General features: G+C 39.8%; 1 protein-coding gene across 1 annotated transcript; it reads right to left on the reverse strand.

Moving 5' to 3' along the window:
* Positions 1–2,817: 2,817 nt before the first annotated feature.
* On the reverse strand, positions 2,818–10,656 carry LOC143026809 (uncharacterized). Its single transcript, XM_076187584.1, has 4 exons — positions 10,550–10,656; positions 6,726–6,786; positions 4,032–4,254; positions 2,818–2,921 (listed from the first exon to the last, which is right to left on the reverse strand). The coding sequence occupies exons 1-4, from the start codon at positions 10,654–10,656 to the stop codon at positions 2,818–2,820; spliced, it is 495 nt and encodes a 164-aa protein (XP_076043699.1).
* Positions 10,657–15,593: the final 4,937 nt, after the last annotated feature.

The raw sequence follows: 15,593 nt of genomic DNA on the forward strand, positions 1-15,593 counted from the left end.
CGCCTCCACAGCTTCCTCCCTCCTTTGACGTCACCCACGCCCCGCCTCCCTGCTTGGACATCACGATTCCACGCTTCGCAGGGGAAGGGGGGTAAATGTGGCGAACAAGCCCCCACATATGCTATGTCGGCTTATGGCATCGCAACCCCAGCAGTGGGAGCAACCGTGAAGTGATAGACGGTGTAGAAATAGTTGGCCTTCGGCCTCATATTAAGTGTGTGTAGAATAAGTCTTTAGTTCTCCTATATTGTATGTATTTGTATCCTCATAGTAACACAGTTCAGGCCTACGCCCGGCAACCCTGTTCCAGCCAGAGGTAGGCTACTTTTCGGTACTCAAGGAGAGTACTTAAGGGTTGCCGGGGTCAGGTCGCGGCCCAGTCCCTCTCTTGTACTTGTACCCAACAGAGTCCGACCCGAGCTCGCGGTCACCGTGTGGTTTAGGGCAGGGCCATGAGCCCTGCCCGCGTCGACCCAACCAGAATAAAACCAACGAAGCTCACCCGAGTTTCCTTCACTCCTTCGGCACCTAAGCACAAGTGACATCACAGTATGTTACAGGGCTGTGTGCTCTCACTAGACTTATTCACTTGTATATGCAATGTGTAATAGAAGAAATTAAAGAATTAGATGCAATAAAGATATGGGGAGGAATGTACAACTTAAGGTATGCCTATGATATGGTATTGATGGCTGAATCAAATGGAAGACTACAAACATTGGTAAAAAAAAGCTTCATGAGGCATGTGACAGAATAGGGCTAAAGATAAACATAAGACCGAGGTAATGGTAGCAAGGAAGGACAGGGAAATAATTCATAGAGATGGGAAAAAGCTTAAGCAAGTTTGATATTTCAAGTATGTAGGATGGAGGATCAGAAAAGGAAATTAGAACATGAGTAGGTATAGCAAAAACAGCATTTAGAAAGAAAGAAAGAAAGAAAGAAAAAAAATCTTCTAACAAGTGTAAATATTTATTGGAACCCGAGATCAAGATTTTTAAAAGAGTGAATTATGGACAATGAATGCTGAAATGAAAATGAAATTTGAGGCAATGGAGATTTGGTGTCTTTGAAGAATGATGAGGATATCATAGACTGAAGAGGTAACAAATGAAGAAGCCTTAGAAGAGTTTGGACAAAAAGATCATTGATAGGAACCATCAGAAGTAGACAACTTTCTTTCCTAGGGCATATATTCCAAGTAGGAGAACTGGGAAAAGTCAGCCTACTAGAAATTATTTCAGGGACAGTGATAGACATATATGGGTAACTTACTGCAGGGCATTGGAGAGGGAATGAAAGGTCAACACCTGATGAGATTGGCTCAAGATCAGAAAAGGTGGAGTTCCATGGTTGCAGACGTAAAAGACATGGCATCTTGGTCATGTAAGGTAAGGTGTGGTCTCCATACAGAGTAAAGAATATAAGCAAGACAGTGGGAACACAAAGGGCAACAAACTGGTTCCTAGCCAGGCAGAAAAACAAGAGCAGTGGAAGAAATAAGGACCATTCAGAAAACTAGCAGACAATATACCTCAAAGAGGCTACAGGAAAAACTTCAACCCATGGTCAATCTTATCAGTAAATATATACACATGTATGTATATACATACATACATACACACACAAACACAATATATATATATATATATACATACAATACTTGTCAAAAATATGCAGAGCCTACCCTTTGTAGCTGCATATTTATGATGAAAATAGGAAAGCATTTTCTGGGGTGAAATAATGTAGATAGAATATATCTGGCAATCCCCTGCTGTCACGTTGGGCCAACAGGGTGGAACGTGAGGGAGAACCCAACCCGTTGCTCCCACGCTGCCATGGGAAGAGCATGTACAGGTAACCCCTCTCTTCTGAACCTTGCTTTTTTTTAACAACCATTGTCTTCATTTCCCTAGGGCAGTAGTTCCCAACCTTTTCCGGCTTGAGGCACCCTTGCCAAGCCTTTCAGAAGTCCCCGACACCCTCATTAGAAAGTCTAAATTCTAGTTTGTCAGTATTTTGATGATTCAACATCAGTGTAACAAAATTTTGTCCCTGGACAATATGAAAATACTCATCTTTACACTGATGCTGCTTTAATGAACAAAAAATGGATCACAAAGAGAGTCGGTAATATGAAAATTATTTTTGCCCTGAATTTTGGCGGCACCCGCTGTTGATCTCACGGCACCCTTGGGTGCCGTGGCACACTGGTTGGGAACCACTACCCTTGGGTCTGTATCTTTACCTTGGCCCCTACAAAGGAATTAACTAAATATATAATTGCCCAAATCACTGGGTTGAAGAAGACAGGCCAGAGAACTAAAGAAATAATTAAAATACTGAAGGTGGTCAAGTCCAAAATCAAGAGGTACCATTCCAGTAACATGGTACAGGGGGTTCTATGAAGACTTCTCCTTCGGAGCCTATCAAAAACAATGTCATGTATGCAAATGCTATAGAAACTAAATTCATAGTGTCAAATGCATTTAAAATTATAATGGTACATACATTCTTTTTCTATATCATAAACAGCCTTGACACTAGGACAGGTTAACTCAGACTGAATCACCATTGACATCCAACATATATTAGTATTAACAATGCTTTAGACCAGGGATTATTCTCTACAATAAAATGTGAAATATTTATGTTTTAGGTTAGGTATGATAATATTGTCAGGCCCTGCTGTGGAGGTGCTGTGTCTTGCTACATTGTTTCCGAGCTGGGCAGCGGGCTGGGGACAAGGATAACTTCATAAAAAGCTAAAATAAATGGGAGAAAAAATGGGTGTGGGATGGGTTTGGAATGGGTAAATTAAGAGTGGGTGTATGACTTGATTGGGCCATCCCCTTTAACCACTTCAGTATGAGTCAAATTCTTGTGCGCAGCATCGGCTCTCATATGAACAATGCACCACACTACTCGCATTATAAAATATAAAGTCACTGCTGTATTACTTGTTCTCTTTTACTCTGAGTAATAATAAACAGAAAATGTGATCAAACCAGTTCACAGAATCTGGGGGTAACTTGTATATAACTACTATATATATATATATATATATATATATATATATATATATATATATATATATATATAATCAAGACTCGACACCGGCTTCGTGTACCCACTTGTGCATCATGATGATGATGCCTATGTAGGTTTGTTACTGTACCCAAGACCAAGTGGTCAATGGGAGATAGTTCCTTTTGGTATATTATAATATTAAGAACAGGCTTACAAAACATGTAATTAAAAAGTAATTTCTCACTGTTAAATTTCATTATTATTAAGAATTTGAAAAGCATACATTTATCATTGACAACCTCAATTCAAATATTTCATTGATCATTGACAATCTCAATAGAAATATTCCTGCATTAAGCCCAATATGATTTTTTTTTTATTATATATATAATAAAACACTGGATATAAGAAAAGCCATCGACATACATAATTCTTGTCAATACCTATCCTATCCCAACCTAACCTATCTAAACCCCTAGGAAATGAAGGATGACAAGTGTATCTTCAAACTGTTTCGACAAATACCATACAATTTGATTCTGACTAAGGAACCTATTAACTATTAAGTGCTATGTATTTAAAACAACTGTACTTAAAGATTGACCAATGTTGCCTCTAATCTGCTAAACTTGCTAATAGAGTTCTGATTGGGTTTCACATTCAACAATACAGGAAACTTATACAGTTATACAGTTGATGTTCTGGAAGAGGCTGTTAAGCCTGTACATCCAGCTCGGAATGATTAACTAAATTTGTGATTACACTGGTGGTGGTGGTGGCTATATTATAAATAATTTTACTATAATCTATTTTAGCTCTATAATTATAAAATAAATCTTGATCCCTCCATGCTTTATCTATATGGTTTTCAAATTTCCAAATAGACTGTGAGTCAACAACAAATTGTGGCAGCCTGTTCCAATTGTTAATCACTCTATTACAAAATGAATTCTTTCTTTTTTCCAGTCTCGTTCTTTTCTTATAAATCCTCTTGGAGTGACCTCTTGTTCTATCGCTATCTCTTAACATGAACAGTCCTTGACATACTTCCGTATCGTACCCGCCGGACAGGAGTTTGAACGTTTCCAACATGTCTCCCCTCGCCCGTCTGTAAGCCAGTGTGGGTATCTTCAATTTCCTGAGGCACTCTTCATAACTTAGATTCTTCAGTGTTGGAACTAATTTGGTGGCTCTCCTCTGTACATTTTCTATAGCCTCTATGTCCTACTCTTAGAATATTAAATATTTGACCTAAATCTTTTATTCTTTACAACTATTGGGTCCGTTAATCGTGAAAGTTACCTTAATTTTAAGCTAAGGTTGCTGTGGAAAGAATTTGACAACCCTTCTCGCTTGTTAATCAAAGGATTTACAAAGGATTTACAAAGGCGGAGCATGCCGACAGGAGACCTTTTGATCCATATCTAGGTCGGATGCAAAAAAAAATCATAATAATAAAACAATAAATAAAAACTATAATAATGTAGATAACAAATAAAATACATAAATAAATGCATAGGTATAGTTAAATAATAAACAAACAGGTAAATAGTAAATAATAATAAATTGACATATAACTAATAATAAATGAAAATCAGACAGACAAATTATAACAAAACAAAAACAAATAATATAACATAAATTATAATCATTACAGCATCTTACTTAGGTATTTATCTAACTGATTCTTAAAGCTTCGAACTGAACTACATTGCACTACCTGTACAGGAAGTTTATTCCATTCATTTACTACACGGTTGGCAAAGTTGTTTCTACCTACTTCCAAATTGAATCTATTTCCGGATAGTTTGAGACCATTGTTTCTTGTCTGATTCTCATTCAATGTGAAAATTTTGTCACTTTTGATGTTGTCAATTTCCTTTAAAATCTTAAAGACCTGTATCAAGTCACCTCTGAGTCTACGCTTTTTTAGGGAAAACAGATTCATGTGTTTTAGTCGTTTTTCATATGATTTATTTTTGATATTTGGAATCAGTTTTGTGGCTCACCGTTGTACTTTTTCCAGTCTGTCAATGTCTTTAATGAGATTCGGTGACCATATAGAAACAGCATATTCCAAATGTGGACAAACTAACGATTTATATAGCTTGTTAATGAGTGATGGACTTTTGAAATCAAAAGATCGCGCAATCAGTCCCAGTATCTTATTTGCTTTCTCAAAGGCTGAAATACACTGCTTGGATGATTTGAGGTCGTTGCTGATAATTACGCCAAGATCTTTTTCACTATCCACTTTTGTTAATGAATTACCAAATAACTTGTAATCGTACTGACTGTTATTTTTACCTATGTGCATTACCTTGCATTTACTTGTGTTAAATTTCATTAGCCACTTTTCAGACCATTGCTGTAATTGATCTAAATCTACTTGAATATCTAATTGGTTTGAGTGATCATTTGCCACTCCGCACAGTTTTGTATCATCAGCAAATTTGGAAACAGTAGATTTTAGTCCATGGTCTATATCATTTATATATACTATGAATAGAAGTGGCCCAAGAACGCAACCCTGAGGAACTCCACTTGCAACACTTTTCCAGCCAGAAGTTTTTCCATTTAAAACAACTCTCTGTTTTCGACCATTCAACCAATTACTAGTCCAACCTAATAGGCTACCACTTATTCCATGCAAAGCTAATTTAGTAAGTAGTCTTTCGTGTGGGACGGTATCAAAAGCTTTTGCAAAGTCTAGATATATTAAATCTATGTTGTTTCTTTTGTCATAATTCGAGATAACTGTGTTGTAGAATTCGAGTAAGTTAGTCACGCAAGATCGTTTCCGTCTGAAACCATGCTGGCTATCATTTATCAAACGGTTACTTTCTAAATGATGTTCGATAGCATCTCTGATGATAGTTTCCATAATTTTTCCTACGATTGAAGTCAAACTTATAGGCCTGTAGTTATTTGGTTTCTTTTTGTCACCTTTTTAGAATATGGGAGTAACGTTAGCTAGCTTCCATTCTCTTAGGACATCTCCGGATATGATGGATTTCTTGAAAATAATTTCTAATGGAACAACAATCTCATTTTTCATTTCCTTTAAGATTCTTGGATGCCAACCGTCAGGCACTGGTGTTTTATTAACTTTGAGTTTGTCTATACACCTTTTAATTTTTTCTTTTGTTATATTTACCGTAGTGAGTAAGTTTACCCGACTTTTCACAGTTTTCAGTTTGGAATTCACTTTGAGGTGTTTCGTTTACGAATACCGAGCTAAAATAATTGTTTAAGATATTACACATTGACATTCCTTCATTTGAATATTCAAGTTGACCGTCATCAGATAATAGTGGACCAATGTCATGATTCCTAACAACCTTTTTATCTCTAATGTAACTATAGAATTCTTTGGGATTCTCTTTGGATTTATCAGCGATGTTCATTTCGTATTGTCGTTTTCTTTTCTTTATTGTCTTTTTTAAATCTCTGGATTGATACATAATTTTCATAGTCATTAGATGCACCCGAGCACTTATATTTCTTATAGGCCTGTCTCTTTTCAGCAATATTTTTTTCAGTTTCTTTATCTACTGTTCATTTAAAGTTTTTATGCACTCATGCAACTTCAACCAATCAATGAATTTTATTTAACTTTCTAGATCTTACCTTTTCTTTCCTGTCACTAAGCCAATGCACAGCTCTAAACGTTATGCGGCTGTGCCTCTACCTACTTCCGAACGGACAGCTGGAGCTAATAGTGACTCAGCTGAAACAATTGGGTTAACGTAGTTACTGTGTGAATTTCACAATTAGAGAATTTACACTACAATTAAAGGATATTTTCCATGTCCCTGGAGATGACTTAAATGTTTGAATATGAGCATCTAATAGAATATAATAAAAGATAAGGAACCGAAAAATATATATTTTTTTTGTAATTGTCACTTATGGATATAATTGGAATGTAATTAATAAGAATAATTCACGCGTAATACTTACTTTGTTACTATTAATTGAGATAATTTGAAAATATGCTTGTTGAATTTTATCAAACAATACCGAAGTCAAAGTCGCTCAGAAATTTCGAACCCCGAGTGCCAACACGGTGTTGCGAAAACGTTATCGTTCGTAAAGTTGAGTGTTGCACTGCGTAGGTACAAAAACCTTCTTCACCCCTGGCATGTCATTTGTTCTTTTTCAGTATTGTTCTTGTTTAATGCCGTTGCTCATTATATCATTTCTTTTTGGGGGGAAACAGAGTAACAAGCTATTTAGACAGGACACCAACACTTTTTTTTTTATCGGAATACCAGGAACATAATTAGAACTTTGCCCTCGAAATCAAGGTGTGGTGATAAGCAAAGTGCCTCTTCTGAGAATTTCTCACATTTTTGTGACAATATCTTAGCAGATATCTGTGTTTTTATTTACCTCGTGTATTATTCTAATAAATTTATAACGCTCAAGGAGCGTCAATCCTAGTGTAGTAATTCTTCTTTTTACTTATATTTTATATAGTATGTCATTTTTCTCCTTATTGTATATGTAATACTCCTTCATTGTATATGTAATACTCCTTTATTATCTATGTAGTACTTAATCTCAATATATATGTAGTACTTAATCTCAATATATATGTAGTACTTAATTTCAATAGATAGTATGTTTTATGTAAGTAGTCTACGTTGTCATTACATAACGTAACCGCTCTACGTGCGTCGTTAGACCATACGCACTGAACAGCGCTTTTGTCATGCCTATATTCTATAGCATTCATGCATTTAGTATAACGTCATCCCCTTTCACATGCAAACTCCTCATTCTACGTGTTTCTCTTACCTTATTATGCCCTTATTTTGTACATACAAGTTCCACCTGCGTAGACCGAAATAAACTCCGTGATATTTTAGCAAACGATGTTTAACTTAACCACACTAGTGACATGGGTGTAGGACAGTTGCTCACCGGATAGTTGCTCACCGGATAGTTGCTCACCGGATAATTGCTCACCGGAGAAGTGACAAATAGGACACTTGCTCACCAAAGATTTTTTTTTTACTTTTCTTGAACTTGATAACAAACAATATACAGGATTTTTTAGTTATATTTAGGTTTATTACAGCAAACTAAAATATGAAAGTTTGGATATTGTTTGGGTATTATTGCTGTAATAAACCTAAATATAACTAAAAAAAAAATCCTGTATATTGTTTGTTATCAAGTTCAAGAAAAGTAAAAAAAAAAATCTTTGGTGAGCAAGTGTCCTATTTGTCACTTCTCCGGTGAGCGATTGTCCGGTGAGCAATTATCCGGTGAGCAACTATCCGGTGAGCAACTATCCAGTGAGCAACTGTCCGTACCCGTAGTGACATACAGAACACTCGAACCACAGCCAGACAGAATTAATCATACTACAGTTTAACACCCGCCAAAGTGCGGGTGTCACAAAAAGATCACTTCCAGGCAAACATCTAAAAACATCAAAAACTAATCGTCGATGAGGCATCCTAGGCACGTCTTCAGTTTTACGAAATGTCACACTGTATGCTTGCAGGGTTTGAGGTGACTCATAACATTAATCCGTCTCGCCCAAAGTCCACTGCATCTGTACGTATAAGGAAGAGGAAGAAAATTAACGTAGTGTTGGATGGATACACTTGGAGCCTTCTCAGCATCGATACTGGTCGGGAATCAGGCAGCTTATCATACTATCCGCTTGTAGTAGTAGTAGTAGTAGTAGTAGTAGTAAGTCGTCGTCTTGGGAGCTGGTGGACCTATACTACAGATAGTCCTCGTTAATATACGTAATGAGAGCCAAAACTAATACAAAACGGACTGCTATTTACACTTCCGAACTATAATTGACAGAATGAATTATACAGTTTAACACCCGCCAAAGTTAGGGTGTTTCAAAAGGATTATTTCCAAATTATCACCGACAAGCAAACATTAAAAAACATAAAGAATTGATTGTCGATGAGGTGAATTAATTATTTATGAAAAAAGTTAGGGATATACGTGAATAATAATCTCACGTATGTGGCATTAAAGGATACCATCTTGTATATACATGTGTTTCGTCTTCCATCTTCATATGCATATAATACCCAACGCATACAGCCCCGACTACCTACCTTGTAACAAAACAACTACCTCTCTCTTTGACTTATTCTTCCCCTATTAAAAAAATTCGCATTATTCACTACGTTTCGAAACCTTATCTTGCAGGTTCTCCAGCCGCTCTATATATTCAGGCTAATCTGAAACTGTAAAAAAAAAAAAAAAAAAGGGAGGAAGAAGTCGGAATCACGTATTTTGATCAAGATCCGGTCAGGGTTTTGCGGGCATTTATCTTGGCATTTGTCTTGGCAAAGATTAAAGCTACGGTTAGACTAGTCAACGGATGGATTGGATTCCGAGCCTAGGGATGGATTTTGTCCAATTCTGGAGGGTTTGGGTTGGAATTTAAGTCCAGGGACGCCCAACGCAATACCATTGTAGTCCATACCTTGGAAGAGATCTGAGGAAGAGAAACTGCAGAATGTTAATAATAATCATATTTACGATATATATATATATATATATATATATATATGTATATATATATATATATATATATATATATATATGTATATATATACAACTTATTCAGTAATAAGAGACGAACTTTCTAATATTACAATTTTATCTTGAAAATGAAAAGAAATTTTATGGAATGTATATTGTTGCAGTAATAATCAAATAGTCGTTTGAGTACTGTTGTATGTATTTTTTAACGAGTGAAAAATCTTCTCACCATGTGCTTGCTATCTACACTTTTCACTGTGATTGGAGTGGAATACTGAGGTTATCTTTGCTCCAGTGGAGAAGATACGACCACAGGAGGGGTAGAGTCAGCGCTTCAATTATCATTTTCTATGGATGACAAATGTCTTCTGCCTAATGCTCGATAATCTATGTGTGTGTATAAGAGATGCAAAGATCGTCAAACATCCATCTTTAGGGAGATCTCGAGTCGTTCCAAGTTATTAGGGATAAGATATTTGAGAAAGTGGCATAGGCCTTGGCTCTGCCAATGAGAGTTCCTCATTTTGGATAGTGGGTGGGGCTTGCTGTAGCTCCTTTTACCTGATTGGTGGGGATTTCTTCACTCGGTAAGGCTCAGCTTACGTGTAACCACTTGAAATAGGATGAACGAATAAAAAAAGAAATGGACTTTAAGCTTCCCGTTGACTAGTGTAACCCTATCTTAACGCGTCATTGCTACCTCGTACCAGTTCTTGGCAGGTTGATGCACTCCTTCCTCTTTCCCTCCAGCCCTGAAATATAACCTCTTTGGAAATGTAATAGTGATAAATAATTTAGTAGATTAGCCAAAGTGAATATTATGAAAGTCATTGTTACTCCGGACTCACAATTGGCAGGTTGATGGCAAACCAATTAAGTGTCCATGCGTTCAGAATGGCAGGAGTATTAGTATCAGCAGTTGGTAGATCTATACTACAGAGGCAGTCCTCGCTAGCCGATCAGTGGTGTCGTTGGCCAGGGGTCTAACATGGGATGGAATCCACAGGAAGTGTACCATCTGTGAATTCTCGCAGGCTGTGGCCAGTTGTCGCAATATTTGTGTTGCCACTTGTTGGTGTACAGGATGTAGGCCATGCAACCTACATACATATATACGACATAGGCATACTTTGATAGGTAGGCTACGCAGGATATACCGGATATCTAAAAACAGGCTCCGTTCCCCAGAGACAATAACAAATCTGTTTCCATACATACACGATTATACGTAAATTTGATTACTAATTAATTGGTCACACTTCAATTACATTCAAAGAAGGCCCGATACAGGTTTAGTGGTTAATGTTGTCCGTTAGTCTGTTCCAGGGATCTATTTGGACACAACGCTGCAGAGCAACACAGTCATCTCTTGATAATTGGTACTGGTGTAGTTTCAGGACTTGTTCTTCTCTGAAAGGCAAGGCCATTCTCCATCTCTTTCCTCTCCGCGTATTCGGACGACGCGCGATATGTGGCTTTTTGGCGTATTGGGTATATTAATCATGTGTAGCGTGAACGAGTAATGTAACGGCATAGGACAATGGTGTTTAAACGTTGCAAGGAGGTTAGTCATATATGTGATATATGTGCGACGGTACTTCGGTGGGAGCACGATGCGTGTAAGGGTGTGTACTGGGGATGGTGTGGTAGGGAGGGTATATTAAATGCTAAGTGCTTCGTCGTCTGAAAACAGTGTCGGAACCGAAAACACCGGACTTGGGAGTCCATGAGTCCATACGTGAGGACGTGATTCTAGGCACCACCCCGAGCATGCGTGGCGCCAGCGAGTTGGTCTGTTGCGTTGGATATATTCCAGAAGTCGACCTCCGTCTCACTTTATGTTGCCTGTGAGATCTTCCAGGGGGAAGTGTAGGCCTAGCTAGGGTCAAACCACTGGCCGCAACGTACACATTGCATAACCTTATCGTACCGGAGCCAACTACTGCCTCTAGAAACTGATAGGTCGTGTTGTTGTTCACATATTTTTGGAGAAAACGGTGGTGAGGACATACGTAACAAATCCGTTTCGAATCCGATGTACATACGACACGTAGCCGCTAAGCAAGGGTGCCTCCCTGCTTGATGAAGCGAAGCCAACAAATGTTTCCTGGATGAAGATGATGTCTGGGTGGTGACAGTGCTGTACAAAACACGTGGCGTGGAACACACGTCTCGCCCACGCGGCTAGACCTGACGCGCCAGCCACATACACCTGCCTATGACAGTGCGACCCTGCTTGACCCGACCTAACCTAATCCAGTGCAATTATGTAATCACGCACCACGTGTGATTACCCACGCGGTACAAATTTCGCATGTAAAATCATAATTCCGACCAACTAATAAATGACGACCTACCCGCTAACATTCTTTTTCCCCCACCGTAGCCCAGTGCACGTACCCTTTAAGCGCATTAAGTTTGGCCCAGTTTGTGATACCACAGGTATTCCACGAGATAACGTTAGTCTTCATCTGATTAATGAACTTTATTTCTACGGCACCATTGACCAAGTGATGAAGGAGTGGTAGTGCAGGCGGCTGTGGAGGCATGAACAACGGCCAGCAGTGGACGGTGGTGGTGGGGGCCAGTGTGGCAACTCCTTGGGTTTTTTTCCCCAAGATCTTGGGATTTTTTGCCATCATCTTGGAATCTCGGATATGAATTGTAAAAAATGAACAAATCTTGGCGAAAAATCAAAGATTTGTTAAATTTTTACAATTTATATCCAAAATTCCAAGATGATGTCAAAAATCCCAAGTTCTTGGGAAAAAAATCCAAGGAGTGGCCAAATTGGTGGGGGCGTCACTGGGTGTTATGCAAAGTGAGCAAGACTCTCTGTGTGGGGTTGCAATCAGATTGTCGAGACGGGCGCCAGTGAAATCTCTTCTCCGTGATAGTGATAATGGTGTTGATAACGACCTGTTGCGATTCAACTAACTAATTCAGTGTCACCTCGCACGTTGCCCGCTTTTAAAACAAACTATCCAGGCGCGATTCAATTGCATCGAAATGCGCGGCCATTGCCACGACTCGATTCGTTAGGGCTGCCACTGCTTTGCGAAGCGCAGGTACTTGCGTGGAATCCGAGGTGGCATCAGGGGCAGGGTAGGGGGTACCGGCAGTCGGAGGGGGTGGTGGCGGCGCAGATTGAGCCGTACGTCAACCGTTGAGTTGGTAGCTTTCTGACGCTTCGCACAAACATGCCAGGTGTTGACCCCCTGTATGGTGACATCGGGGGGCCATTGCCACCACGAAGTGTCTGGTGGGGTAGGCTGGGGTTGTGTCGAGGGTGAGTCAGAGGCAGCAGCAGCTGGTGGTGGTGGGGGGCATGTTTTTTTTTTTTTTTTTAATTTGGGAGTGAAGTATCACTCTCACGGGCTTTGAGCCCGTGCGGTGGTGTTTATGTAAGACACACCTTGTGAAGAGGAAGTGGGATAGTGTAGCTAGTCAGAGGGGGATAGGAGGCAGTAGAAAAGAGAGGTTGCAGCTGTTAGAGCGACGGCGGACGCTCTAGTAGCTGACGGAGCTCATAGGGGCTTTGGAGGCGGCAGAGGCGGCTCACAAGACTTTCAGGGGGAGCCGGTGGTCCCCGTCTGAGGAAAGAGGTGGCGAGGCAATCGCTCAGGTAGTGGAGGAGGTCGGCATTTTCTGCACGGCAGTGGTTGCACCGGCGGTCCTCCATGGTGCTCTGGGGATTAAGTTGCCGGAAGCAATGGTCCTCATGACGCAGCCTGAAGACCAGCTTTTCTGTCTTTCTGGGAGTGGAGCGGGGGAGGACTAGAGGTTCATATGCTGTCACCTTTTTGTACCACCCCTCTCGTTGGGAAATCTGCGCCTCCAGCCTGTGTCGGAGGTGCCACTGCGTGCGTGCTAATGCCCTGGTTGCTAGCAAGTGCGGGAGTTATGAGGCTCCAACTCCATGTACACCGTTCGGCCGCGGAGCAATTCTGTGAGATATGACCGATGGCCCAGCACCGGAAACACTTTGGCTGCTCATTTTTCATCTTGTGGCAGGCATGGTAGGAAGTTGAAGTAGACACTCGGTGGTTGTGGCTGTATAAGGCTCCAAGTCACTACCAGGCGGTTGATGTGTTGATCATTCTGGTGGAAACATCGGAATGAGTGGATCCCCGGCTGATCTTTGGGCTAATATGCTCGTTCTGATCATTCAGACAATTACCTCTTAATGAGGCTGATCTTTCAGTTACGCGAGGGTACAAAATGCCTCAGGTTTGTTTCTATGTTTGTTTCCTGTAAAGGATCCTATTACAGGATAATGTTCTCAGCAATAGTACTCGTACACTAGGAATTCATTCATGAGGATTCACTGCAGGATCGCCGTCCTGTCCCCTGGGGGACGAAGCAGCCTTTGTGAGGCTGTTTGTAAGGTGCGGAGGGGATGTTAGGGGTTTTGGGACGGTTATGGCTGTGGATGAAATCTGAAACCAGTGCAATTAACTCGATCAGGAAACTCACTGCTAATTGATGTTACGATAAACTAATTTAGCCTCTTCATCTCAATACTTAAAGAAGTGGAGGTGTCTCTCAGCTTAATAAAGCCGTCTAAATTTAGCCAAAATAAAGATGGAACACAAGAATATTTCTTACAAATCTTCTTTGGTTAGTTGATGAACAATGTTTGACTTTTAAATTTCTCTGTTCTTTGATAGTTGTTATAGGTTTCACTGACATATTTTTAGGAAATTAGTTGGAGTTTCTTAAAGTACTTTTAGTCCACTAACGTTCACATAATCCTTGCATATGTCGGACAGTACGTTTAGCTGAGAAAAAGAAAACGAATAAAACAGATTTAGGTGAGGCTAATGCTTTACAAACAAACGAGCAAACAAACAAACAAATAAATAGATAGATAAATGAGTAAATGAACATATAAAGGAATAAATAAATAAATGAATCGATAAATAAACAAACAAATAACCATGCAAATGAATAAATAGATAAATAATTAAATGAATAAGCAACCACTATTGGAAAAAAAGAACTGAATTGTCTGACTAAAATCATCATTGGCACGCACCAAAACCACAGAATTTTACATCAAATGAAATCACATGGAGTTAATTGACAACTCAGGTGAAGTGAACGACGAATTCCATTAATATGGTCTCTCTCTCTCTCTCTCTCTCTCTCTCTCTCTCTCTCTCTCTCTCTCTCTCTCTCTCTCTCTCTCTCTCTCTCTCTCCTTCTCTGTCTGTCTTTCCATGTCTTTCTTTCTCTCTGTTCTCTTTTAGAGAGAGAGAGAGAGAGAGAGAGAGAGAGAGAGAGAGAGAGAGAGAGAGAGAGAGAGAGAGAGAGAGAGAGAGAGAGAGAGTCTCTCTCTTCCCCCCCTCTCTCTCTCCTTCTCTCCGTTCTCCTTTGAAGAAACCCTCTCCTCATCACACTTTAGTAATTTCCTTCCTTACTGTGAACATGAACTTACATCTATGTGCATTTTGTATGCATACATGTGTGTGTGTGTGTGTGTGTGTGTGTGTGTGTGTGATTCACCACGGTGTTGGATCACGTGTTGGACTCGTGATCAACAGCTGTTACCATCCTGGATGAGAGCTCAGAGCTTATACATAGCCATCAGAGTTGGAGTGCCGGCTTGTAGTGCAGTGATGCTGATATTTTCATTTCTGTGCGGGACTCGAACTCGGATCGCTAAAATTAGCTGTGTGTGTTTGGGCTTGCGTCAGTGTGTGTGTGTGTGTGTGTGTTCGTGTTGACGTACGTCAGTGTGTGTGTTTGTGTGTGTTTGTGTTTGTATGTGTGTGTGTGTGAGTGTGTGTGCGTGCGTGCGCGTGTGCGTGTTGGCTTGCGTCAGTGTGTGCATGTGTGGTCGCCACTGTAACCTTCATCTATGGATATAGCGACTCACTTCTTTTGGTTGTTATTTTCTTTCTAGAACAATTAAAATGCTTTTTCTTCTACATCTTTCTTCTGTTAAGTTGAATTGAGTACAGCGCACTCTCCGAAGTTCTTCAAAGGAACCCCACGAGAGCACGTATATAAGATCCTACGTAAGCTTT

This window comes from Oratosquilla oratoria, chromosome 7, assembly GCF_046742065.1.
Source record: "Oratosquilla oratoria isolate Oo_2021 chromosome 7, ASM4674206v1, whole genome shotgun sequence".
Lineage (NCBI taxonomy): Eukaryota > Metazoa > Arthropoda > Malacostraca > Stomatopoda > Squillidae > Oratosquilla > Oratosquilla oratoria.

What these genes read in the sequence shown, in the direction of transcription:
- LOC143026809 (XM_076187584.1), bottom strand. Translation starts at nt 10,656, where the DNA reads ATGGCCTACATCCTGTACACCAACAAGTGGCAACACAAATATTGCGAC. An exon ending in TCCTGTGGATTCCATCCCAT is followed by an intron (nt 6,787 to 10,549) that starts GTTAGACCCCTG and finishes AAATTCACACAG; the next exon opens with TAACTACGTTAACCCAATTG. An exon ending in CTCCAGCTGTCCGTTCGGAA is followed by an intron (nt 4,255 to 6,725) that starts GTAGGTAGAGGC and finishes TTCTAAGAGTAG; the next exon opens with GACATAGAGGCTATAGAAAA.